This window comes from Monodon monoceros, unplaced genomic scaffold (genome assembly GCF_005190385.1).
Source record: "Monodon monoceros isolate NGI ecotype Baffin Bay Population unplaced genomic scaffold, NGI_Narwhal_1 Super_Scaffold_20, whole genome shotgun sequence".
Classification (NCBI taxonomy): Eukaryota; Metazoa; Chordata; class Mammalia; order Artiodactyla; family Monodontidae; genus Monodon; species Monodon monoceros.
In genome coordinates, this window is record NW_021703777.1 from 133803492 (window position 1) to 133828985 (window position 25494).

At 56.6% G+C, this 25494-nt stretch overlaps 1 protein-coding gene across 9 annotated transcripts in view; it reads right to left on the reverse strand.

The window, feature by feature from the left end:
• Positions 1 to 25494, reverse strand: part of ABLIM2 (actin binding LIM protein family member 2) — a 151097-nt gene that overhangs the window by 34433 nt on the left and 91170 nt on the right. For 8 of the 9 annotated variants that reach the window (XM_029235595.1, XM_029235592.1, XM_029235594.1 and 5 more), the window contains 2 exons: positions 20024 to 20170; positions 16070 to 16190 (listed from right to left, as the gene is read on the reverse strand). In XM_029235595.1, the coding sequence (XP_029091428.1) occupies positions 16070 to 16190; positions 20024 to 20170 (268 nt within the window). Of the gene's footprint in view, positions 1 to 5870; positions 5925 to 6480; positions 6583 to 14571; positions 14671 to 16069; positions 16191 to 20023; positions 20171 to 25494 lie in introns of all 9 variants that reach the window. The other variant, XM_029235597.1, reaches the window with a different exon arrangement.

The window sequence follows — 25494 nt, forward strand, 5'->3', positions numbered from 1 at the left end:
TGTCTGCCCCACCTCACTGCTCGCAAAACACAAAAAGGTGAGTGAGCTATGCCACTGGGAGAATTCCACGCAGAGCAGTAAAGAGGGTACAACGTACAACCAGAGGTGTGCTCTATGGAACAGAGCAAGCAAACGTCTGTTATTCAGCAGACTACCTAGAGCTGAGTCAAGAGGTGTCTGTATTCTCCATTTGCCTGTTTGGGGATGGGGGGTTGTCACTCAGCCGGGCTGACATTATCTCCAACCAAGCATGATGAGATAAATCACACGAGGGCAGGTTGACGGTTCTCAGCATCCAGTTCGGTAAAGACCCATACTGTGCCTCCCAAGGTAAATCACTGACCCGCATGCAAGGAACGATGAAAGGAGAGACCCCAGTGTCCTTCGCCACCTGCCGCAGAGACCGAGGCCATAGTAAGGACATGCCAAGGGTGGGCTCCTTACCTGCAGCCTGCGGAGGGCTCGGACCTTCTAGCCTTTTGGAGCACCCTGCCTTGTGCACCACCAAGGACAAGACAGACATCAGGCCCGAGAGCTTGGAAATTGGGGATTGGGCTACAGGACCTTGACGAGATAAGGCCACAAGTGAAGATGGTTCTGGATACACTGACATTTCATTACTCCCGACGGCCACCTGTTTCTCCGTCTCCCAGGAGAGACAGTGGTTTGCAAAGTGAAGATAAAAACCCTGCCGGGTCTACTTGCAGAGGCAAAGTGATGACAAGCCTGCGTGCGGGGCACCGTGCAGGAGGGGCAGGGAGCAGGGGGCTCAGAGGGACGCATGCCCGTCAGCGTAGGCTCTCCTGTTTCCTGGACAACGGCTGTCGCCAGGCAGTGGAGCCTTGAGCGTCTGACCGTGCATCGGCCGGGACTCTTGGCAGCTGCGCTGTCGCCCCAGGGACATCGGGCCGGCGGCTACTTGGAGCTCTAAGACCACTGCCCTCGTCCAGCCCAGAGAAGGCCTCCAGGGCCAGGTCTGCTGGTAAAAGTAAGCTAGCTGGATCCTTGAACAGCCCACAGAGGCCCCCGAATGGACCGAATGGACAGCCACACTTGGGGTAATTTGCAAATGCAAAAACAATTAAGTGGCTCCCACCAAAGGGCTTTTGGGAATGTGAGATCCCAGCGGCCCTCCTGGGTCCGAGGACTTTCCATAGCCTCAGGGAGCACATTGGGCCAGACAAACGCTGCCTGTAGAGCTACCTCAGGGCTTAAAGAAGGGCCCCACCTCCAAAAAGGGGGATATCCCACCAAGATTTAGCCAGTTTTCTCTGCAAACGCCACCAGCTCCACGAGGTGTGCACAAGCTAACCAGACTCAAACCAAGGGCTTTCCAGAGCCCCAGTCTCTGCCAGTCCGCAAAACACCCAACGGATTCTCTCGAGAAATGGAGCACGGCTAGGAAAACAGAGGAACCCGGAGCTTTGTGTTATTTTCGGGCTGCTTCCTTAACAGCTCTGAGCCTCAGTTTCCTGATCTGTAAAATGGGCAAATGATGCCCCCCCCTCCAATTTACGAGGATCGCATGAGATAACACGCAGGTGCTGTCACATGATGGGGAGCTCAGCTTACACGTTTGGAATATTAGGAATAAAACGAGAGGCTAACCGGGCCGCTAATTTGTAACATGCCGTTTCAGAGTCTCGGGAAAAGACAGATCAATTCAGGACAAGCAGAGAAGTCGAGCTGCGTGTGTCTTTCCTATCACACAAGGCAGCTCCTTCCGAGCCCTGGAAAGTATTTACCAGTGAGCACCCTTTTGGGAAAGGCTGAGTCCGACTCCCTGCGTCCCTTGGGACCTTTATAGGGAGCGTCCCAATGAGAGGGGGAGGTCTCTAATTTTCTTTCTGGATACAGGGCCATTCCCTTTCCTCCCATCCCCAAACCAAAATGAGACCCGACCCCACTACAAAGGAATCCCAGAGACACATGAGATGTGATTAATTCCCGTCTTAAACCAGGCGCCAAAGAAAGAGCTGAGAGTACTGGCTACATGGGTCGCCTTTACCGTCTGGCGTGGGTGGGCAGCTCTGGGAGGTGGGAGCGAGCCCCCAACCGTCTGCAGGTGTGGGAGGTGGTGAGACGCCACCCCTGCTTCTTGGGCCTGCGTCTCCGCACACACTGCCATCTGACGGCTCACGTGCGCTCACCAAGGAAACAAAACGTCTGTCCGTGCAGCTGGACAGTGAGCTTCCTGGGAAATTTGGGGGAGACATTACTTTTTCCTCTTGAATTCACTTTAAACAGTCTAAAAACTGGGCCAGCTTCACTCCATTGAGAGGAAAGTCCCTGCTCTGTGCCAAGCATCACGGGGCCTCATGCAGAGCCCCTCGAAGCCAGAACCCCATTCTTCAGAGCGAGAGACAGAGCTGGCAGGGGAGCGGCTGCGGCTGGAATCCTGTCTGCCTCCCAAAGAATCCTGGGTTCAACACTGCGATTGATTCAGGACCGTTTGAAAGACACCCAAAATGTCCCCATAGCAGCTGGACCTTTAGCGGGTGGTGGGAGGTCCCCCGCACCCCACCTCCCAGCCCGTCCAACGCCCTCTGCTGGTCCTGAAGCATCTCTGCCTGACGGGATATGGTTCTTCCTTCCCTTTATTCTTATTTCCCATTCAGTTCCTTTGCTTCCTTTCTTCCCTTTCTTATTCTTTTTTGAAGCCATTAAATTGTAACCAAGTAGAATTGGAACTAAGGTAATCTAAGAAAACACTATTGGTTCCTAATGATGCAAAATGATATAAAATAAGAGTGGTGGGTTCAGGGGTCAGGCAGACCTGGTGTGACTTGGCCATCGACGGGTCACTTTGTGGCCCTGGCCTTAGTCTCCTTGTCTATAATAATACCTGCCTCAGGGCTGTGTTGAGATGAAACCCCAGCATGATCATCCTCATGCTGGAGGCTCATTTCCCAAAAACACCAATGGGACTAGAGCACCAGAGAAGAGTGTTGCTAATTTAAAAAAAAAACAGAACAAAAAACAACAACTTTTGATGAGTTGGAAATAAAAAGTTGAAAAGTAAATACATTAATTAAAAAGCGTAACGTTTTAAAACTCACTGAGAATATTATCTTAAGCTAATTAAATGGTCCAGGAACTCGACATCATCACCCGGAGTTTGTTTCCGGAAAGTCTGGCTACTAAAAGGATGGGTTCTCCTGAGGTGATCCTGAGGTGTGTGCTTCTCTCCCTTGACAGATGAGGAGACGGTCAGTTTGCTGAGATGGGGGTTGGTGGCTGGCTGCACGTGGGCTTTAAACACACACGTGCACACTCACACTCACGCATGCTTACACACACGCATGCTCATACTCATGTATGATGCACACATGCATGCCCCCCACCCCAATGCACTTCTGCCCGGATATGGTCCAGCTCGATGGGGCAAATCTTGTAAAATTAAGACATCTCAAATCTATTGGAAATCAAATGCATCCCATCACATCCATTATGTCCTTAGTTTATTTTTTTGGCCGTGCCACACGGCATGCGGGATCTTAGTTCTCTAACCAGGGATGGAACCCAAGACCCCTCCCGTGGAAGCACGGAGTCTTAACCACTGGACCGCCAGGGAAGTCCCACATCCGTTATGACCTGACGGTTGTCTAAGGAAAGCTGGTGGAGAGGACTACACTGCACCCGTGAGCACTAACTTCATTCATGGCCCATTTATAGTCAAGCAGGGACAGACTGCATTCATGTTCATCCCCACGACGTGGCTGAACGCGTGGCAGAGAGCAGGCGCTCTATAAAGTTTATTTCATAAAATAATCAGTAAACCCACATTCTAGAATGCTAAGAGGGTTTGGGTCATTGTTCAGGGTTCAGTCAAAGAGGAATTCACTTGCCTTTGGATAGAAGAGGTGTTTCTATCCAGATTAAAAAAGAAACACAAAGATTGCCCCTGGTAAGAGTAAACGAGGACTTCCCTGGCAGTCTAGTGGTTAAGACTCCGCGCTTCCACTGCAGGGGGCGCGGGTGCGATCCCTGGTCGGGGAACTGCGATCCCTGGTCGGGGAACTAATATCCCGTGTGCCGTGCGGCATGGCCAAAAAAGAGAAACCGAATCTCCACTGCACGATTTGGTTAAGGGCCTTACTGTCAGAAGTCCTTTGTCTGAGATCGGGCTCCGTCAGATGCTCGTGAGCAATTTCCTAATCTGATTTACTGCCTATTCCCCTCCCAGGGGCTGGCCCTCCGACCCTGTGTGTGTACGTGATGTGTTAGCTAGTGGCTGATAAAAGGCCGAGTCAGTCAGTCCTTCCTGTGGACGCGGACAATACGCACAGCCTCTTGGCTGCAGTATGGGTGCCACGATGGAAAGACACCGCTCTGCGCCTGCTCCTTCCTTCCTGTGCCTCAGTTTCCCCACTGGTAACACAGGGAGCTAGTCTGGACCACCTCTGAGGGCCCTGGAGTCTACGCGTCCTTTCCTCTCCGATCCCTCGGGAAGATCTGTGCTCCCTGCTTCTCCGACTGAGAGGCAGTGGTGAAAGGCATCGCCTTGCGGAAACCCAGGAGTTCCCATTCATCTTTTTCTTTCTTGGGAAGAGGAAGAAATACACAAGGCATAGGGCCTATTGCAGTCAAGGGGAAAATTGTAAAACACACATGCGCAACTAGAGCACGGATTTGTCAGTAAGTCACAGAAAACACACTTTTATAGATTCCACCCAACAGTGTCCATCCAGTTGTCAACGGGGGACGTGGCTGTTTTTTGGGTGCATCTGGACAAGGTCTTTAAGTATGGGGATCCCTCTTCCCATCACTCTAGTGTCTTAATAACAATCCCCATCACGTGCACCGCATTTGACAGTTTAGAACATGATTCCACGTTCATTATCCCATCCGGTCTTCACAACCAGCCTGTGAAAAGGGCCGAGTGGAGGGTCGTCCTGTTTTGCAGATAAGGAAACAGAGGCTCAGGATGGTGAAGCAACAAGCCCCAAATCACCAGAAATTCTGGGACGAAACAGAGGTGAGACCTGGAGCCTTCTACTCCCTGTGCACCTGCTCCCTGCAGGCTCAGGTGGAGCAGAGGTGGCTGGTCACCCCTGAGAGGGAAACTGGGGGGTGAGAGATGCCCTTGGAACCAAGCATCTCCAGCCCCTATTTGCTGATGCAAGAAATCCCTTTAACCAAAGGCTAAGTCATTTATTCTATCATCAGAAATTCTCAAAACACAGGACTCGGGCTTCCCTGGTGGCGCAGTGGTTGGGAGTCCGCCTGCCGATGCAGGGGACGCGGGTTCGTGCCCCGGTCCGGGAAGATCCCACGTGCCGCGGAGCGGCTGGGCCCGTGAGCCATGGCCGCTGAGCCTGCGCGTCCCGTCCGGAGCCTGTGCTCCGCAACGGGAGAGGCCACAACAGTGAGAGGCCCGCGTACCGCAAAAACAAGAACAAAAACAAAAACAACACAGGACTTAAATTCTCATGGAGGAATAAACGACTGATTCTGGTTTGTCCTGTTGTACAAAGACCAGGCTGCGTCAGACTGTGGTCCAAGCACCTCCGTCCCTCATCGTCTTGGCTAAAGTCAGTCTGGCTGCCTCTCTCAAAGTAGCGTCCCTGAAGCCACACACCGAGACCAGCTCTTGGTTACAAATCCCCATCCCCAGCCCGGCCCACGTGTGTTAGCCCCGGGTTTAGACACACAGAGGTGTCCTCAGTAGGACACACCCTTTGCTGTAATTTATGCAGGGGCCTCTCGGGAGCCTACCGGCAAATTTGCACCTAATGTTTAGACTGCGGGGCCTCCGAGGTACCCTCCCCATCATGTGTCAGAACACAACAACAGGAAGCATTCAGTAGCAAAGGCACTGACAGGCATGCAGGGCAAACACAGCAGCAGAGGAATCCGACTGTATGTACCATGCTGCTTGTAGATGGGGGGTTTCCTATAGATGTTATCTTTGACGCCAGTGTCTGGGAAAGAAGAAAGAAAAAAAAAAAAGGAGAGAACAGCAGGGTGAGCAAGCAAATTTTGATGGTTTCCATCCTACCGCTTCGCTTTTGTGTCAGCAGCAATCCGTCACCCAGGTTTAGAGTCCCCAGCAAGGATCTGGCTCCCGCCCCGGAGACTGGCACCCAGGCCTCACACTGCACGTCAGCCTCGCTCAGCCCCGATGCCACCCGCTGTGTGAAGGGGGCAGAGGGACAGAGGCGGCTGGAGCGGGCGTCCAGCGACGACTGTGACCCGGTCAGCCCCCCTCTCTCCAGCCCGTTCTCGGGGGGGCAGCCACGCCTCCCTGGTGCTTGTGGAGATTCAGGAGAAACTCAAACACGTGCCAGTTTGGGGATGCGCACACCCATCTGTGGACTTTTAAAGCATCTCGGAATTTAGGGGTGAGGGAGACGGGGAGGCTCGGGGAGCACGCCACCCCCGAGAGGCACGGCAGCCCGCTCCCACCCCCCTGCCCCGACAGCTCAGGGGCGGACAGACGGTCTGCCTGGCGAGCGGCCGTGTGTCCTGGGCGCCTACCTGGGACGTGGAAGTGGCGAGGAGCCTGCTGGTAGGTGGAGGGGGGAGGCTTGCTGTCTGAGAGCACGGAGAGGCTGGAGGTGCTCCGGCCACTTTCACTGCCTCCAGACGGGAAAGCAAAGCCGGCAGACAGAAGGCGGGAAGGGAAAAGCAGAGGAGAGCAATTCAAGCATGAAAGTGAGCCCCTCTCCGCTGCCCAGGGAGAGGGACCCTCACCGACACGTCCAGGTGGGCCCCACGGCTTGTTAATCCAACCTCGAGGGACCCCCTTCGCTGGCCCCGTGGTGAGGGAACAGGTACGCCCAGGGCAGAGCCCCTACTCGTTCCCAGTTCCTGCAAGTCTGGCCTGGCCGTCGGCAGAGCTCCCTCTCCTTGGGGCGGGTACAGCCCACTGCTGCCCTGCCGTGGCTGCCATTGGAACCCAGAAAGTCACAAATTCACCAAAAGTAAGCATCCCCCCACGCCCACGTCCTGAGTATCCTTGCGTAACAAAGATGCTGATTTCTTGGAGAATTCACAAACTAGCCATTCAGAATCGGGGTGAAAGGGCTAGAATTCAGCTACATCTGTCCTGAAGAGCCACTGCGTAAAATCCGATCAGCCACGGGAGAATAAGGGGCCACTGCTGTTTATCAGCTGCCAGGTTCCCAAGTAAAGCAGTTTTTTTTGCCCAGTTAAATGGAAAGAGTCTGATTCTGGCCCCGAGTTTTATCCCGTCGGGATTGTCATTTCTGTTCTGCGAACAAGGTTGGATTATCAAGTCACAAATTTAGAGAGCCGTGGTCACCCGCCGATCCTACCTGCCCCCCACCACGCCTGCCGAGGGATGGGATGGCACACAGGGGGTGACGGGCGTCGGACACGGCACGAAAGGCATACGGCTCCTTTTAGCGAGACACGCAAAGGCACAGCGCATTTCCTCCCCTTCAGCCCCAGGAAACCCTCGCCGCGTTATGTGACAGCTTGGCAAAGGGAAGCGGACACCCCTGACGTGAGAATACCCCCGGTTGGGAGCCGCAGGACCCCGAGGTGACGTGGTGATGAGGCAGACTGAGCGCTGGGCCCAACCTGGAGGTGGGCTAATGGGGGGAGACGCAGTAGCCGGGCTCGTGGGGGACGCGCTTGCCTGGCGGAGGGGTGCGCCGAGGGCAAAGCGGGGCCCGCGGGGCGGGGGGGCTCAGCAGACCACAGCCACGGCCTGAACCAGGCTGAGGCCACACGGGGGCCGCTGACTACAGCTTGAGCATCTCCCTGGGGGCGGCACCAACTTCGCCTGTCGGCGTGGATGGAGCTTCAGGTAGATGACTGCCCCCCTGTTCGGGGCACGAACCCCGCTTTTCCCCTAGCTGCCGCCTTCCAGCACGGCACAGAGCCTCCTGGAGCCTCGAGCCAGGCCAGACTCCTGCACCCGGGGAGACCACACCCACGGGCACGTAAAGAAAACCTCAGATCCGTTCTGCTGGCCGTGGCTCATGCATCTCCAGGGGCAACGGAGCGTGGTGGAAGCAGGGGCTTTACATTCATCTGCTCGGACCCCGGGGCAGCCGAGGACGCTCACTTAAGGCGGCACCGCTGTGCCGGGCACGTCTTGACCCAGCTTCCAGTGGCCTGTTTCTCTCCAACCCTGCCCAGGTGGCTGGAGTCTCTAACGTGTCACGGGACCCCTGCCCGCACCCCCGCCTCAGTCCCCTGGCCCACCGTGCAGTGTCTGACCTCACAGGCAAAACTCTGTGTGTGTGTGCGCGCGCGCGCGCGTGCACGCGCATACGCACACACGTATCTGAGGAGGCCCACGGCTTTCACCAGGGTCAGGAGGCACCATGCGGTGGCCACACTGGGCTCTCAGGCCCACCTTACACCTGCCATCCAGGGGCCTCTACACCGGTCAACGAACTCCTAAGACCTTGGACCTGACCCAGGATGCCTCTGCTGGCCTCCCCTTCTCCCCCATCCCCTTCTGGACTTCCTTTCCAACCCTCCCCACCTGTGCAGACCCTTCCTGGGTCAAGGCTCAAGTGCAAAGCCCTTCCAGAGAACACAGCCCAGCTGACCATTCCCTTCTCTGGACACACACCTGCCTGCCCGTTCACCGTGTTGTTAAATCATCACCAAATGCACCCTCACATAGACCCTACATGGGGTCTCCCGCAGCACTTTGCTCACGACAGCCCGGCGGCCACACCACCACGACTGCCTTTTGCAGGGGCCGGTGTCCTGGTGAGGCCCGGCCTCAGGTGCTGCTCTGAGGGCCAGCTTATCCCGTGGGTCTTGGGGGCAAAACCCCCAACCACTGATGTCACCGGGGATGGGGGAAAGCCAGAGGTCACCCAGCCAAGCGGCAACTTTGAAAAGGCACGGAGCCCCTCGGGCCAAGTGCGTGGCTTCTCCTGGAGATGGGTCAGGACTGAGGCCGCTTCTGACCTCTGCCAGGGAGGGGCCCTCAGCATCCTCAGGGAGACGCGAGGATGCCGGGAAGGGGACCTCTCAGAGCCGGGGAGCCCCTGGCCGGTGAGCGGCCACCTCGCCTGTTTGTCCAAATTGATGCCTTGTTGCAAAGCAGTTCCGGGCAGCACGGAGCCTTCCTGCGGACCCCAAGTATTCCCTCCATTACTTTACGTACCACCGGCGCGTTGCCATGCAGGTGTTGTCTAAACGCCTTACTTTATTTGGGTTTCACCCGTTTTCCCCTTTTGTATCTGAGGATCCGTCCAGGACACCAGGCGACACTGGTCCTCACGCGTCCTCAGGCTCCCCTGGGCTGTGACCGTTCCTCAGACTCTCCTTGCGTTTCACGGCCTTGGCAGTTTTGAGAAGTGCTGGTCGGTGTTTCGCAGACGGTCCCTCGGCTGGGGTTCGTCGGATGCTTCATGGTTTGGGAGGAAGAGCACAGAGGGGAGGCACCCCCTCTCATCACGTCAGGAGCACCGCCACCCACGTGGCCGACCACTGCGATTGACCTTGACCCCGCGGCCGAGGTCGTGCTGGCCAGGATTCTCCCCGTCCAGCTCCTCCCACACCCCCACTCTGTGCTCTTTGGGAGGGGGCCGCCGTGCACAGCCCACACCTGACACGGGGCGGGGGGCCCCTCCTGGAGGGTGGAGGGTCCGCGTGAATGATTGGGGATTCTTCTGCCGGGAGTTTGTCTCTTCTCCCCCAGTTACTTATTTATCCAGTCGTTCCTTTATATCGGTGTGGACGCGCGGACGTTTGTACTTTGCTTTACGATCCAACACCATGTCCTTCGTTCTGCTGCTCAGCTGTCCCAGCTCTGCCCTCGGGAGCCCCCTCACTTGCTCCTGTGGATCTGCTCAAGGTGACCAGAGGCGAGGCCAGCCCCCAGCCCCTTGCAGGGACCCCATGGGTCACCAAGACGTGGGTGGGTTTCCACCTGCCCCTCTCACTGCCACGTGCCACCTGAGTCAGCCACAGCCACCAGGCGGAGGGCCCCAGAATGGGGGCGAGATGAAGAGATGGCTACGGGCGCAGCGGGTGGGTGGGGGAGTGGCCTTGACCTGAGGTTCCGCATCTGCAGCCCCTCCTCTCCCTCTCACGCCCTGTCGGGAGCAGGCTCGGCAGTCACTTCCCGTCACTGCCCAGCAAGACGGTTTCGGCAGCATCACTTCCGCTTGCACTCACCTGCGGTCCCGCGGCCTCTGCTCCTTAACAGCTGAGAAGTCAGTCTTAAACCCGACACTGTCCTGGGAGACACTGGGGACTGAAATTCATACTAAAGCGTCAACGGCTGTCACTGGCACCTACGCTGCACGCAGGTCCTGGCAGGAGGGTGGCCCCGGGCACCAGGACACGGTTGGAAGGTGTGTCTGGGATGGGGGTGGGTGGGAAGGAGGGGCATCTGGCCAGATCAGGGCAAGCGCTGGCCTCTCCTTGGTGAGCCCTCCACCCACAGTGCCGTCCAGAGGGAAAATCTCCACCTAAGGAGCCAAAGAAGCTGAAGATGCTGTGAGGAGAGACCAGGGAAGTCTTTTCCGCAGAGCGTGGGTGGATGCCAGGTCCTGTGACCAGCTGAGAAGAAGGCAGGCGGTCCTTGGCACAGCTGGCTGCAGAGTGCCCACGGGCTGGGATGCGCCAGAGCCCGTGGGCCTCAGTGAGAGGTGTCGGGGAGAAGTGGTGGCCCCACGGCCGGCAGGTGGATGCACCTGGTGAACGAGGGCCTGCCTCTGGGCTCTGCCCAGCGACCTGTCCCTGAGCCTTGGTCTCCCCAGGGGTGAGTCCTGGCAAAAGGCCGGGGCTCCTGAGGTCACAGACGGCCCTTGAAGTCAGCAGGGGGCAGAGCCGTGGGTGCCAGACTCCCCTGCATCCTGCACCAGAGAGGAGGGCAGGGGGCTTTGTCTAATTTCTGAACAAAGAGAACTGGGACCCCGAATAGCCAAAGCAATCTTGAGAAAGAAAAACAGAGCTGGAGGAATCAGGCTCCCCGACTCCAGACTATACTACAAAGCTACAGTAATCAAGACAGTATGGTACTGGCACAAAAACAGAAATATAGATCAATGGAACAGGATAGAAAGCCCAGAGATAAACCCATGCACATATGGTCACCTTATTTTTGATAAAGGAGGCAAGAATATACAATGACAGCCTCTTCAACAAGTGGTGCTGGGAAAACTGGGCAACTACATGTGAAAGAATGAAATTAGAACACTCCCTAACACCATACACAAAAATAAACTCAAAATGGATTAAAGACCTAAATGTAAGGCCAGACACTATAAAACTCTTAGAGGAAAACACAGACAGAAGACTCTATGACATAAATCACAGCAAGATCCTTTTTGACGCACCTCCTAGAGAAATGGAAATAAAACCAAAAATAAACAAATGGGACCTAATGAAACTTCAAAGCTTTTGCACATTAAAGGAAACCATAAACAAGACGAAAAGACAACCCTCAGAATGGGAGAAAGTATTTGCAAAAGAAGCAACCGACAAAGGATTAATCTCCAAAATTTACAAGCAGCTCATGCAGCTCAATATCCAAAAAACAAACACCCAATCCAAAAATGGGCAGAAGACCTAAATAGACATTTCTCCAAAGAAGATATACAGATTGCCCACACACACATGAAAGAATGCTCAACATCATTAATCATTAGAGAAATGCAAACCAAAACTACAGTGAGATATCATCTCACACCAGTCAGAATGGCCATCATCAAAAAATGTACAAACAATAAATGCTGGAGAGGGTGTGGAGAAAAGGGAATCCTCTTGCACTGTTGGTGGGAATGTGAATTGGTTCAGCCACTATGGAGAAGAGTATGGAGGGTCCTTAAAAAACTAAAAATAGAATTACCATACGACCCAGCAATCCCACTACTGGGCTTATACCCTGAGAAAACCGTAATTCAAAGAGAGTCATGTACCACAATGTTCACCGCAGCGCTATTTACAATAGCCAGGACATGGAAGCAACCTAAGTGTCCATCGACAGATGAATGGGTAAAGAAGATGTGGCACATGTATACAATGGAATATTACTCAGCCATACAAAGAAACGAAACTGAGTTATTTGTAACGAAACTGAGTTATTTGTAGTGAGGTGGATGAACCTAGAGTCTGTCATACAGAGTGAAGTAAATCAGAAAGAGAAAAACAAATACCGTATGCTAACACATATACATGGAATCTAAAAAAAAAAATGGTTCTGAAGAACACAGGGGCAGGACAGGAATAAAGACGCAGACGTAGAGAATGGACTTGAGGGCACGGGGAGGGGGAAGGGTAAGCTGGGACGAAGTGAGAGAGTGGCATGGACATATATCCACTACCAAATGTAAAATAGATAGCTAGTGGGAAGCAGCTGTATCACACAGGGAGATCAGCTTGATGCTTTGTGTCCAGCTAGAGGGGTGAGATGGGGGGGTGGGAGGGAGACCCAAGAGGGAGGAGATATGGGAATATATGTATACGTATAGCTGATTCACTTAGTTATATAGCAGAAACTAACACACCATTGTAAAGCATTTATACTCTAATAAAGATGTTAAAAAAAAAAAAAGAAAAAGAGAACTGCGGGCCAAAGCAGCCAGGAGGGAACCAGAGCAGAGCCCTGCCCACCGCGGGGCCAGTGCCCACCCGGAGCAGACCGCAGGGCACCGTGCCCCCTGACCTCAGGGACACCATTGGAAGGGCTATGACATTTAGAAATGTGGTTCCTAAACCACATCTTGGTGGGCAGTGGGGTGGGGGCCTGCCTGCCCCGCCTGCCCACAGCACAGGACGGAAGGAAGGGCCTCGTTGCTCCGACCTGAGGTGAGTGGGCTGCCCTTCCCTCGGCCTCCCTCCCTGGCCCTCTCTCATGTGGCCGAGGATGCGGTGCTGCAGGCCGGGGGCAGCTGCCCAGGGGGCCCGTCCTGGGCTGAGGTCGCCTGACGCAGTAAGAACTCGAGGTGGAGGCTCCTAAGGGGCAGCGGAGGGGCCATCACCGGGTCTGCTCTGGCTCCTGCCCCAGCCTGGACGGACGTAGGCAAAACCGCCCCCAGGCAGCCAGCCCAGCTCACAAGGGGCTGCCCCGGGGCGCGAGGCTAGAGCAGCCAAGAGGGCAAGGGTCCTGCCGTCTGGCCTCGCCTCCGGGCCGCACCTCTGCCAGGGACCCCAAAGCAGGGCCACGTCGGGCGGGAGGAAAGCCCTGTGCTCTTCTGACCTTCAAGCAAAGGAAGAAGAGGCATCTCTCCTTGGTGACCTGCTGTGACTTGTCTAAATGTCAAATTCACTCCAGTTTGCAGCGAGTCTTCTGTCCACCTCTGGGTAAGGGCACACCCCGGCCACGCGACACCCTTGTGCTACGCGGGTGTGCAAGAGGCCCTGTGCGCTGCTCTCCCGCTCACAGGATTTGGGGCTTTGCTGCTTCTCAGAAGAGTCAGTACGTCCAGAACAGGCCATGAGCTGTGGGGATAGGTCCACTAAGAGGAGAGGAAGGCACCCCGATGACCAGGGGTTCTCTTCTCAGTTAGGCTGATGGAGTCAGGCAAACAGGTGGTGATGACAATGAGAACGGAGCCCTGCCAGGTGACCATCCAATGATGGAATAATCCAGCTGAGCTGTCCTCCCTTGGCCCCTCGGGGACAGAAGATTCTCTTGAAACTTTCACCACTCAGCAACTGTAAGGAACGGGGACCTTAACACGCGTCTGGGGGAATCAGCAAGAGATCATTGCTGCTCCTCTCGTGGCCTGGGAGTCTTTTCATGATGTATTAACCAGCTAGGGCTGCATAACAAAGGACCACAGCTGGTGGCTTACACAGCAGACATTCATTTCTCACAGCTGCAGAGGCTGGCAGTCCCAGATCAAGGTCTGGCAAGGCTTGGTTTTGGGTGAGGCCTCTCTTCTTGGCTGAAGACAACTGTTCTGTCCTCACGTGGCCTCTCCTCTGAGCGCGTGCAGAGAGAGCGTCTGTTCCTCTTCGTAAATGCCACCCACGCTATCAGATCAGGGCCCCACCTGTATGACCTCATGTAACTCTAATAACCTCCTAAAGACCCCTTCTCCAAATGCAGTCACACTGGTGGTTGGGACTTCAACATATGAATTTGGGGGGACGTAATTCAGCCCGTAATGTACGGACTGAAAAGGAATTGGTCCTTTTCCTGGTGTGACTCACACACGCGTGCCCAGGCACGGGTGGGGAAGGCGGGTAGGTCTGCGCCCTGGGAGGAGTTGCAGCCGTGCGGGGTATGCCTCCCGCCCGGCCACCAGGAGCTGAGGTCGTGGACATCTCCACCCTCTGTGCCTTAGCATTTGCTCCCAATAAGCACGGCTAGCGGTCCCCGCACCTGCCGAGCTGACATGGGAAAGAAAAGGAGATGACTTAGGGAAAGGCTCTGGGCATCAGCCCAAGGGTGGGCGCTGGGTAGGTCCTAGACCCCTCTTCCTGCCTCGCCGCTTGCTCCCTGACACAAGTTACTTCCTGGGAACGTGTACACGCCGACAGAGCTGGACACACAAGACGCAAAGCGGGGAGCATGGGCGTGAGACATGGGCTCGGGGAAGCCATGCGGCGCACACAGGACAGCGAGACACAGAGGCACGGCCGGCCCTGCACCACAGCCCGCAGCCCTGAGCGCCTTACCTCGGAAGTAGGGGATGTAATGATGTCTGAACACGGATGTAGGGCTTGGGTGTTGGGACAGGGACAGGCAGCTACTGGTACCAACACTCACAGTACCAGCTGCGGGCAACAGAGAACAAGTCAGAGTCGGCCCTGCGCTCGGGGCCACAAAGCCGCAAAATATTCCTAGGCCCCGCTCTGCTAGGAACATTTGTGCTTCCTCTCTCGAGGAATGCACACCTTTCTGAGGCACCTGAAGGGGCGCCGCTAAGTACACTTTGGGCCAGTCTGCCCCGGGTTCCGAGTGAGGAAGCCCTGCCCTCTGGGGTCAGGGTGGCAGCGCCCCCAGGCCTGCTGGGTGGGAGCTGCTGGCCCCTGAGCCCTGCCCACTGCCCCACTTAGGGGGCTCCTTGGGATCCAGGGCCCACGTGGAGGGCAGATGGCCAGACCAGGGAGTGCTCTGTCACCTGACACGTGCCCCGGCCTTGCCCAGGAGAGATTTGGGTCTCAGCTCTGGGGTGACCACCTGACCAGGCACAACCAACAAGGCCAGAAGACCCAAATATGGTGGGCAGGGGTCAGCAGAGGCTGACAGCCCTTCTCCTGAGCTCACCTGCTCACCTGGTCACTCGCTCACTCACTCATTCATTCATTCATTCATTCATTCACTCACTCACCCACTTTCCAAACATCTACTGAGCAGTATGTACCAGGCACGTTGCAGGGAGTCCATGAAAATAACTTTGCAAATGAATGAGTTTTGATTTTTCCACAAGGGCTGCAAAAATCAGAGTTGAGTCCATGGAGGTGAGGATAGAGCCATGCAACAGCTGGCCGAGGAGGAGATGCTTTGCAAAAATCCCTCAGGAAGCAGCCTCTGTGTGGAGTCCCTGTGGCTTGGACACACTGAGGGCAACGCGGATTTTTAAAAGGGAAAGGAATGGATGGAATACATAGCTGGGCGCCAGGCGGGGGATGAGGTGGGATGGGGTAGAGGATCCTCCTCGGGCTTCTCCCCACTGGGAGGGGGCTGGCAGTGGCCCCTGGGGACAGCTGTCTTTGGGGCCACTAACCCAGCTACCGGTGAAGTGTCAATGCATATGCTGACTCTAGCTTTTGTGCGTTGATTTTGCCTCCATAGTGCAAACCTTCCCAGAACCACGCGAGCTTGGAGCTAAGTGACCCCTGGTCTCCTGTCCTTCGTGCTGTTTTACCTTCCTGACATCTCTTGCTACTGACACATGAGCTGGATTCTACGTGCTCAGCGCTGCCTTGTGTGCTCCACAGGACGGCTCCTCTAACCAACGGGGTAACCAACTGCCTCTGCACTTAACCTCCCTGCCCCGGCACGAGAGGGCCTTTGCATTCATTAAAAGGACGGGCTCTCCATCCCCCACTGGCAATCCCACGCCCTGCCGGTCGTTTCTCCAGGTGCTAAAGTAAGAGACAGACTCATAAGAGGAAAAGCCACAAGAAGCCCAGCTTCACGGGGGGAAAAGAGGCCGCGGGGGGCGTGTACCTGGACGGCTGTAGTGCTGGGGCGACCGCAAGGTCGGGGTGTAACGGCCGAGGCTGACCGACCCGGTGGAGCTTGGGCTGGAGGTCCGGCACTGCTTGTAGGAGCGGTCATCCTGATACCCCTGGGAGAAGACAGCCTGGTGAACCCTGGCGCCGAGAGCACCGCCCACCCGTATCCACCCACCCCTCCGCCCTCCACTCAGCGTTTGCTCTCCTGACCCAAGAGGCTGACTCAACACGGCCCCAGGACGCAGTCCCCCCACCTTCCAGGGCACATCTGAAGAGCCAGATGGGGGGCTGGCCTTGGTGCTGACACTCCCCTCGGCCTGAGCATCGTCCCCGTGCCTGCCAGGTACTGGAGGGCAGGGTCCCGCCCACGCCTCTAGCAGCCCCTCCTTGTAGCTGGGGCTCCCACAGAGGAGGCAGAGGCACCTGCACCCACCTACGTCCCCTCTCGCCCCATCCTTCCTGGCACCCAAGGCCCCTCGGAACACAGTTTGAGAACCACTGAGATTCTGTATTCCCCCCCGGCCTTGATGGGGGCTCCCCAGGTGCGGGCAGTAAGAAGAAGGCCCCCGCCCCAGCCCAGAAGCCCAGCTGAGTCAGACCCACAAGCACTGACAACGCAGACTCCATTCAAGCAGGATGGCCACTGTCTGGGGTGGTCAGGGCAGGTGACAGGTGGCATGAGATGGCGTGGCACTATGGCACAGGGGCAGAGCAGACCGCCCGCCTGCCACAGCTCGGCACGTTGGCCTGAGTCACGACACGGGCCAGCGTCCTGCCGTGGGGTGGGCGCTGCCGCTTTGCCCCTCCAGGCTGGCGTGGGATGAGTAATGGAAGAGTCTGGGTCTGGCGCTCACGGCTCCCACGCCCTTCCAAGCTGACCTCCCGCCTCCTAGGGCTTGCTCTTTAGCAGAACCCACGGAGCCACTGTCCTTAAAGCTTGCCTGTGTGCCCACCTGCACGCTCCACTCAGGCAGCCCTCATGCTGGGATCACACCTGCCAGGCCCCACCCATGCTTCACCCCGAGCCCCTTCGGCCTGGCCCATCCCGGCCATGGGCACACTCTCTCCCCTGGGATGGCTACAGCCCTGCAGTCTAGCCTCCATCCCCAGGAACCCTCTGCACAGCCCCGCTGGCCTGTTTACATCATACAGATGTCCTATCCTCTCGCCTGCACTGTGCCCGGGGCTCGCGGCCACACATGGGCGTGGCAGCTCGGTGCTAGTTGCCCACGTGCAGGCTTTGGTTGTCGCGTTCTTGGACCCAAGGTCTGATGCCCATGCAGACTGAAGTCTGACTGGTGGCTGTCTATGTCGCGGATCAGTTTTGAGAAACAAGAAAAAAGAGCGGGCTGCTAATCCATGCTATTTGATAGAGAAATGCTTTCAGCACATTTATCCTCGAGGACCCAAGATATTCCCATAAGTCCCACTTGGAGGCGCATGACGTAGCCCAGGCTAACCCAGCCCCTGGACTTTTTCTCTAAAGAAAGCCGTGACCCAGACCTCAGGTCAGACACAGGTGTCCCAGGTGTCCGTATCGCAGGGCCGGCAGACACAAGGGAAGCATGCAGATGAGATATGATTATAAAAATAACCAACGCCGAGGAGGAAGCCCCAGACTCAGAGGGTCACGGCCTGATGCCACAGTCAGAGGCCACAGTCAAGGGCCTGAGAGACCCTCCAGGGGAGCCCCGGTTGGTTATCTTTACCATCCGGGTGGCAGCGCCACGAGTAAACGGGGTGGGCCGGGGGCGGTTACCTCGGGCGGCGTCGGCGAGAGCAGCCGCGGGGACTGTGGACACAACACAGAGTTACCCGTTAGGCCCGGTGCCTGGTGGTCACTCAGGGAGGAGAGCATCCCGGCCCAGGCTCACCTGCACCACGGACCCTCCTCCACACGGCAGGGAACCCCAGCACGAGACCCAACACACGTCCCAAAACCTCCTTTTTGGAGACACACAGTCAATGGCACCCGAGGAAAAGGTCCCCAAGACAGTCCTCTCTGCGGATGAGCCTGGACCTTGTCTCATCCTGGCCCGCCCCTGCCCTGCCTCTCCCTCACGAGGACCCATTGCCAAAGGGAAGACTGTTGGCTCCGGGCGTTGGGTGGCCACACCCTGCGAGCCCATCACCCTTGGGTTTCTTCCGAGGAGAGAAAAGGGGCCCAGAGAAAGGAAGTGCGATTCAGAGCCTCGGGGCTTGGGGTGAGGACCAGTGTGCGGGGTACGGGGGTCATCGGGGCCCTGGGGAGTGGTGACTGGCCTCCCCGGCCAGGCACCTCCCGCTGGAGCAGGTGAGCACCGCCTGCCACCTGCAGACGTGTTACCAGGACTTAGGGAGGGAGCGCCTGGCAGAAGGGGCTCTGGAAACGGGGCTTCCAGGCAGGAAAGCTCACCTGTCTCCCCCTCTCCTGGACAGGTAGGAAGACGCTGTGGAGAGTTTCCAAGGAGGAGCCCTGGCGACTGGCGACATTTTCTCGTACCATTAGAACGGCAAGGGGAAAGTGTTTCCCAATCTTCCCATTTCATTGAAGGGGATTCTGAGGCTCAGAAAGCCTGGCAGATCTCTGTGCTTCCAGCCCACTGCCCTTCCCTCTGCTAGCTTCCCACACTCGGATGAACTGCTGGAAGGCTGCAGTTCCAGAGAAGCAGGGGAAGCGGTCCGGCCCCGAGGCCAGGGTTTGTTCAGCTCAGCGCACTGACCCACGTTCTGTGGCCCACTCCACCATTTACCCACAGAAGGGCTCCCACAGAGAACACCTCTAAGCAGCCTCCCAGCCGGGCCATGGCAGGGCCTGCGGAGGGCAGAGGCCTCGAGGATGGAGGCCAAGATGGAGGAGGGACAGAACCCCAGTACCTCGCTCTGGGCAATGGCCGCAGCCGGCACGGAGGCAGCAGTGACCAAGGTCAGCCACGAGGGCCCAAGCCCCAGCTCTGCCCCCGTGAGCAGCACGGTCCTGGGCCCTCACCCTCATTCTCCCTCACCCTCGTCTTCTCATCTACATCCTGGGACGGTCATTCCCAAAGTGCCGGGCCACAGGAAGTGGGGCGACGCAGAAGCCCGGTGTCCGTGCAGAGTGAGAGCGGGCCTGAGGAACGGGTGATGACTGTGATATCAGCGACAAGGGCTAGCCACTGCAGCATGGCCGGTGAGCATGCCGTGGACCCCTGGAGCCCTGGGCTGTCCCCGCCCTGCCCTCATGCCCCGCAGCTGCGCCAGCTGCTGGACCACAGCAGGTGTCTGCTAGGCTGGGCTTGCCTGCACAACCCCATCATCGAGCCTGGCGCCCCAGAGCCTCGGCTACACCTTGGGAGACTCCGAGTGGGGCGCCCATGCCGGGCCACCACACGTGATCGGCACACAGACATGGCCGACAGCTGGCAAAACGCGCCTCCTCTCCATCCCAGGCACCCCCATGGCCCAGTCACACTGAAGTCTCAAAAAGGAAAAGCGACTTCACCAGCAAATTCCAGGGTAACTGGAGAGGAGCGGCCGTGATTAGGAAGGCCCAGCAAAGGACACTGCCCACGGGACAGTGGGGAAGAAGTCGTCTGGGGTTCAACCAGGGGTTAAGCCAGCTCGGGGAACTCACGGGACGGAGGAGTGGGCCAGGGCGGGGAGAGCCGGAGCGTGGCCTGGAGCGCTCTGGACAAAGGAACAGGATACATTTCCCAACTTAAGAAAATAAAGAGACTCTCGCTTTGCTCCTGTCACTTTCCTGATCGCCAGCGAGATTCCTGCTTTCTGCGCCCGCCGAGGGGGCCCATCAGTGTGTCTGCGAGGGGCAGTTCGGGGCCAGAGCACACTGGGAATTCTTTAAAGAGGAGGCGCAGGTTATCTGAGGGGGTAAAGTAGGCTGCGGCCGCCGGACGGCCGTGGGGACGGACGCCAAGGGGACCGGCTATGGGTGTCACGCCCCGCAGGCTGGCCCCGGGCCGGGCCGTACCTCGCTGCAGCTCTGCCTGTCCCCCACCGAGTGGCTGATGAAGGGCGAGTAGGAGATCATGTCGGGGCGGTCGATGCTGTAGATGGCCTTGTTCTTAGGGAGAGCGGCCAGGTCTCTGTAGTCAAGGATCTCATCACCCAGCTTGGCCTGCGAGAGGAAGGAAAGAGTCGAGGGGGTGGTCAGACCCACACCTGGAGGCGTGGTCGCTCGGCAGCCGTGGGTAGAGGTGGGGCCGGGGGGCAAAGGCGTGGGGAAGCCTCATGGCACACGGACCTGCGTCCCCGAAGACAGTGAGAACTCAGCCCGTGGTCTAAATACACACACAACCACACACACACACATCTATGCTTGCATACATACACACACATGTACGTGTAAACAAATACACGCGTGTAGGCACAGAAAACACACACATGTAGACATGCGTACACACGCACACATGGATGCAGGCGCGTAGTATACCTGTATGCATGCAACGCACATACGCACGTGTGCACGCATAAAATACACACGTACGTAAAAGATGCACATACATGCATTTAAACACATGCATGATGTGTACATGCATGTATGCACACGTGCAAATACCCAACACGTACATGCAGACCCGCACACACAATATACGTATGCACGCACACAGGGAACATGCCCGCCTACAGCTGTGGAGGGGAGACACTGACACACCCGCACCTCCACACGCTCACTCGCACCCACACAACCTCACCCACCAAACTAGTGCACACGTACGCACCTCCCTACCCAGCCACTCACACACACACACTCAGGAGCCACCACATCTGCTTAGGTGAGGTCCACCTGGGTGCTCGCTCCCCTGCGATTGGGCCCGGCCTCCCCTGCACCGCCCGCTGGCCCCTCCTCCTGGCTCCGGGGGCTGCCCGGGGCCGCGTGACTGACTGGACAGGCCTTGGAGCGGGGTGGCTGCCTCAGCTTGGCTCTCACAGCAGGGCCGAGGTTCCCCCCCCAAACACCGGTCTCGGTCCTCGTGTCCCTGCATCACCCCTCCAGCACCTGCGGAATGTTTACAGCCCACGAGCCCAACGGAAGAGAGGACGTGAGTCCCCAGCCTGCTCGCAGCACGAGCCAGTTCCTGGTGCGGTGGATGCCCAGGCTCCCATCCCTCCTGGAGGTGACACACCAGTCACCTCCTTCCTCCGGGTCCCCTCTGAGGATGAATCTCAGCCTGGCATTGCCAGCCACAGGAAAAGCTGGCCACTCGGGCTGCCCCCGCTGGCTTGGCTCGACCCCAAAACCCAGCAGGAACCCTCATCTCAACCTTGGCTTCCCTCGGTGCCCCCGGCCAGGTCAACGCTGCCACCGCCCTCCTCTCTGCCCCTTCCCAGACCCAGGCGGCTCTGGTCAAGGCCCTCACTGCCCGCGTCCCTATCCAGCCACAGCCTCTGGGGGGCTGTCCTGCCAGCAATTCTTCTAACAAACACCACCAACAGCAGCGTGACACTACACCTTCCACCCTGGACAGCACTGGGGGCGCTCACAGGACGTCCTCTTCACAGAGGAAGAACCGGAGCCCAGAGAGGCCAGGTAACTTGCCCAGAGTCACACAGCCAGGGAGGAGACGCAGGCTGTCTGAGTCCAGAGCCATGCTCCCCACCATGGCTCTCCTCCCCACCATGGCTCTCCTCCCCGCCAGGGCCACGTCGCTCAAACTCCAGCTGCACCCCGTCGTCCTCCAGCTCACATCCTCCGGCAGCCCCTTCTGGGATGGGTGACACAGCCCTCACTGCAGTTTCCAAACTCGGCCCTGATGTTTCCAGCCCATTCATCATAAGGTGTCTCCTCCTTGTTCCCCCAGTGTGCCAGGCTCAGCCTCCACCCTCCAGCTTTCCTTTATCCTCTGAAGTCCGGCAGCCCACCTCCTCCAGGAAGACTTCCCTGACCACCAACTCCAAGGCTCACGTGAGTCGTTGGGTACGCTAGGGGCAATCCCTGCCATCTGTGACGTAGGTTGAGAGAGTGAACACCTGATGTCTCAGATCTCTGGCGATTCCCTTGGGAACCCTGGGCAACGTTCAGAAGACCTGAGTTCAAACCCTGAGTCTGTCATTTGTAACTGTGGTACCGCCAGATCAGCATTTTTGAGCTGCTCCTCTCTGCCTTCCGGGGAAATCTGAACTCAGGCCCCTGGGGATCTGGCCCTTGTGTATCTGCTCATCCAAGCCTCTTACTCCCCCACCCATGCCCCTTGTCACGCTCAACCCCTTACAGTTTCTAGAACATCCACAGCCTGAGTGAAACGGAGCAGGACCCTATGGTGCTTCCACCCATGTCCTCTGCCTGCCTTTTGTCTGTAGAAAAACTTCAGCCAAAGAATAAGTTTAATCAGAGAAGTGAGAAGATGCAGAAACAAAGGAAAACCGTCAAAGGAGACCAAATGATAATAGTTTAATCATTAAGCAAAGTCAAGGACCTTTAGCTCCTCCTTAAGGGCTACAGATAATATTCTGAGCCGTATCCTGGGAGCTGCCTTATAGGTACTGAAACCCCTACCAGGTGGAAGAAGTTAACTACGTGATGACCAGACTGTAGCCATGACATAAGCTGCCACAATTCCAAGAATTGGCCTCAAGGAAATGGGAACAAACTGACCCTGGAACCGAAGACTGACTGTACTTAAAGCAATCAAGATGATGCCGGTAGGACGACCGATGGCCAATTTCAAGACGACGGTCAGAGCTGCCTGTGCTGTTTCTGCGTGGAGCCCCTCCCTCCGTCTACAAAAGCTCTTGCCCAGTGGTTGTCAGCGGGGGGAGTCAGCTTTTGGACAGGAGTCCGCCCTCCTCCACCTCGCCCTCGTTGCCGGCGTCCAAGATAGAGCAATGTTTCCTTTCCACCAGCCTTGCCTCCTTATTGGCTTTTGAGCGGCGAGCAGCTGGACCGCACTTTCGGTTACACGAGGGCTTGGTACATGCTGTTCCCTCCCTCCGAAATGCCCTTCCCAGGCCTCTTTGCCCGGCTCATCCTCTGGTCCTTCCAGATTCAGCACGCTTCCCCTCCACCACCTCCCCTTCTCCTGTGAGTAAAGGTGCTGATTTCGTTGGCGCATCTGTCTCCTTTTCTCCTGAGGCTGGTGGCTCCTGGGGGTTCAGGACCCTGATTCACCATGGAGTCCCTCTCCCTAACTCCATGCTTGACACGGCACAGGTCCTCGGGGCAGGCATGCCGAATTGAGCTAAAATCGATTGCGCATTTGCCAAAGCCAGCTGGGTTCTCTGGGTCTTTGTCTCCCCCTGAAAATGGGAATACCACCTGGGCCTTGTCCATCTGCTGGATTTCGTGACCATCAACACAGCTCGATATAAAGGGCGATGCTGCCGAGGGGCTGGGAGAGGCCGGCATTCACAGGTCACCGTGGAGGCTGTGTCCGCCCACCCGCCTCTGTCCTGCTATGATCGCAGCGCTCAGTGCCCTGGTGCACAGTCAACAGCGCCCGCCTTGCCCTGACACAGGGGATCAGGGAGGCAGCCCGACAATGCCAACTGCCACCAACACGACCCTGCTCAGAAAGAAGCCTGCCCGCCCCCAGCTGGCCGGCTAGGTGGCTGTGCTCCTGGCTCCTCAGCATTTGTCCTGCCCAGCGGGGCTCACAGATGCATTTCCCTGCATTCAAGTCCTGGGGCGGTTGCCATGACAACGGGCTCTGTTGTCTCATTGGCGGAAGGCCACTGGAGTGTGTGTAAGTACAAGTGTTTTCCCTTAGCTTTCTTCTCTCCTACACTGTATCCAGCATAACAACTAATAATAAGATATGACCATATATGATGTTATAGCTATAACATAATCCTACCGATGATATAACCTAATGATGCCGCTTTTATGCTATGCCAACTCACTGCTTTATTGCCATGCTGAAGAAAGGTTACAAAACAATATAGCCAATGTGACCTCATTTTGTTAAAAAAAAAAAATACACGCACACAGAGAAAAAGAAACCTAAAGGGCATACTTCAAAATATTAACAGTGGCTACTCTGGCTGGGAGGATTATAAATGGTATTCATTTTCACCTCTGCACCAATCACTATTTTGTTGCTAATAAATGTGGGTTACATTTGTAATAAAGAAAAAGGCGGTGAAAAGATTACTTTTAAAAACCCACAATTTATTGAGCACCTACTGTGTGCATGTTTTATCCTAGATACTAAGGTGAGTGAGGCACGGCCCCTGCCCGCCAGGAGCTCACAGCCCGTGTGGGAGACGGTAGCCACATCGCATGATAAATTCCCTTGCCATTCCTGCACACAGGGACATCGCGGGGAATTGATCTCTTCCTGATGGGCAGGAAGGGAGAGGGAGGGAGAGGAGGCTGCATTTGAGAACAGCCATGCCACAGCAGGCGGGTCCCAGGCGGCTGGCATCCTTTTAAGCTCGCTGAGCTGGTGCATGGATTGGGACCACCGTCCTGAGGTCCTGAGTGTGCCCGGCGCTGAGCAGAGTCGGGTGCACAGTAGGGTGACAGGAGATACCAACAGGGAGATGGAAGGAAGAGCAGAGGGGCTGAGCCTGAGATAAGAAGGGCACTTGCTTGACCAGACTCTCGTCTCCTCAGTGAAGGAACTGCATGGATGTGCACTGCCAGCTGGTGCTGGTACCAACCCTGACCTGGGAGGGGTGGCCAGGGTGGGACGTTTCCCGGCTGGGCGCTGGCCATGGTGCTGGGAGTCCATGTGTTAGAGATGGATGCAGGTCCTTGGATGGTGGCTCCATGACTTAGAGGCTGTGACACAGGCCAGCTTCTGCACCTCTCTGAGCTGCATCTACCTGGGATGCTGAGAGGCAAAAGGAGACAGCAGCGTGCACTCCTTGGTGCCCAGGACTCAAGGCACCTCTGGAGGGTCAAACTAACAACTGGTGCTTCAGACTCAGGAGACAGGATTAAATTAATTCGCCCGAGGTCTTCTCTTTACTTATTTTTTTTAACTTTTAATTTTTAAAAAATATAGCAGTGTGTACACTTCAAGGCCTTCTGTTTAAACTGGAATCCAGCACACTCGTATTAGCTGAGCGAGAAGTCTGTCTCAGCTGGGACGGTGTGACCAGCTGGAATCTACCTCGGCTGAAGGTACACCCAGCTGGTGGGCAACTTCTTTGCCCACCATCATCCTTGGCAAGTTCGTGTTCCCCAAGGGCGGGGAGGCCATGTGACCCGATCAAGGGGCGTGGACTTGGCTGTGCTGAGAACTGCCAGGTGGAAGAAGGGACCCAGCAGGGCTGGTTTTCAGCACTGAGCAGCGGGGTTCCCTGGGAAGAACCCAAGCTCTGTGGTGGCAGAGACCTGGGTTCAAAGACAGCTCCACCGCTTACCGCTGCATGACCTTTAAAGTAACAGTGATCACAGAGCCCGGGGACTCTGGTCACTGCTCACTGCACCGTTACATGGTCACTACCGTACCTAAGCCTCTTACAAACACCAGTTTGTTCAAAAAATAATAGTTC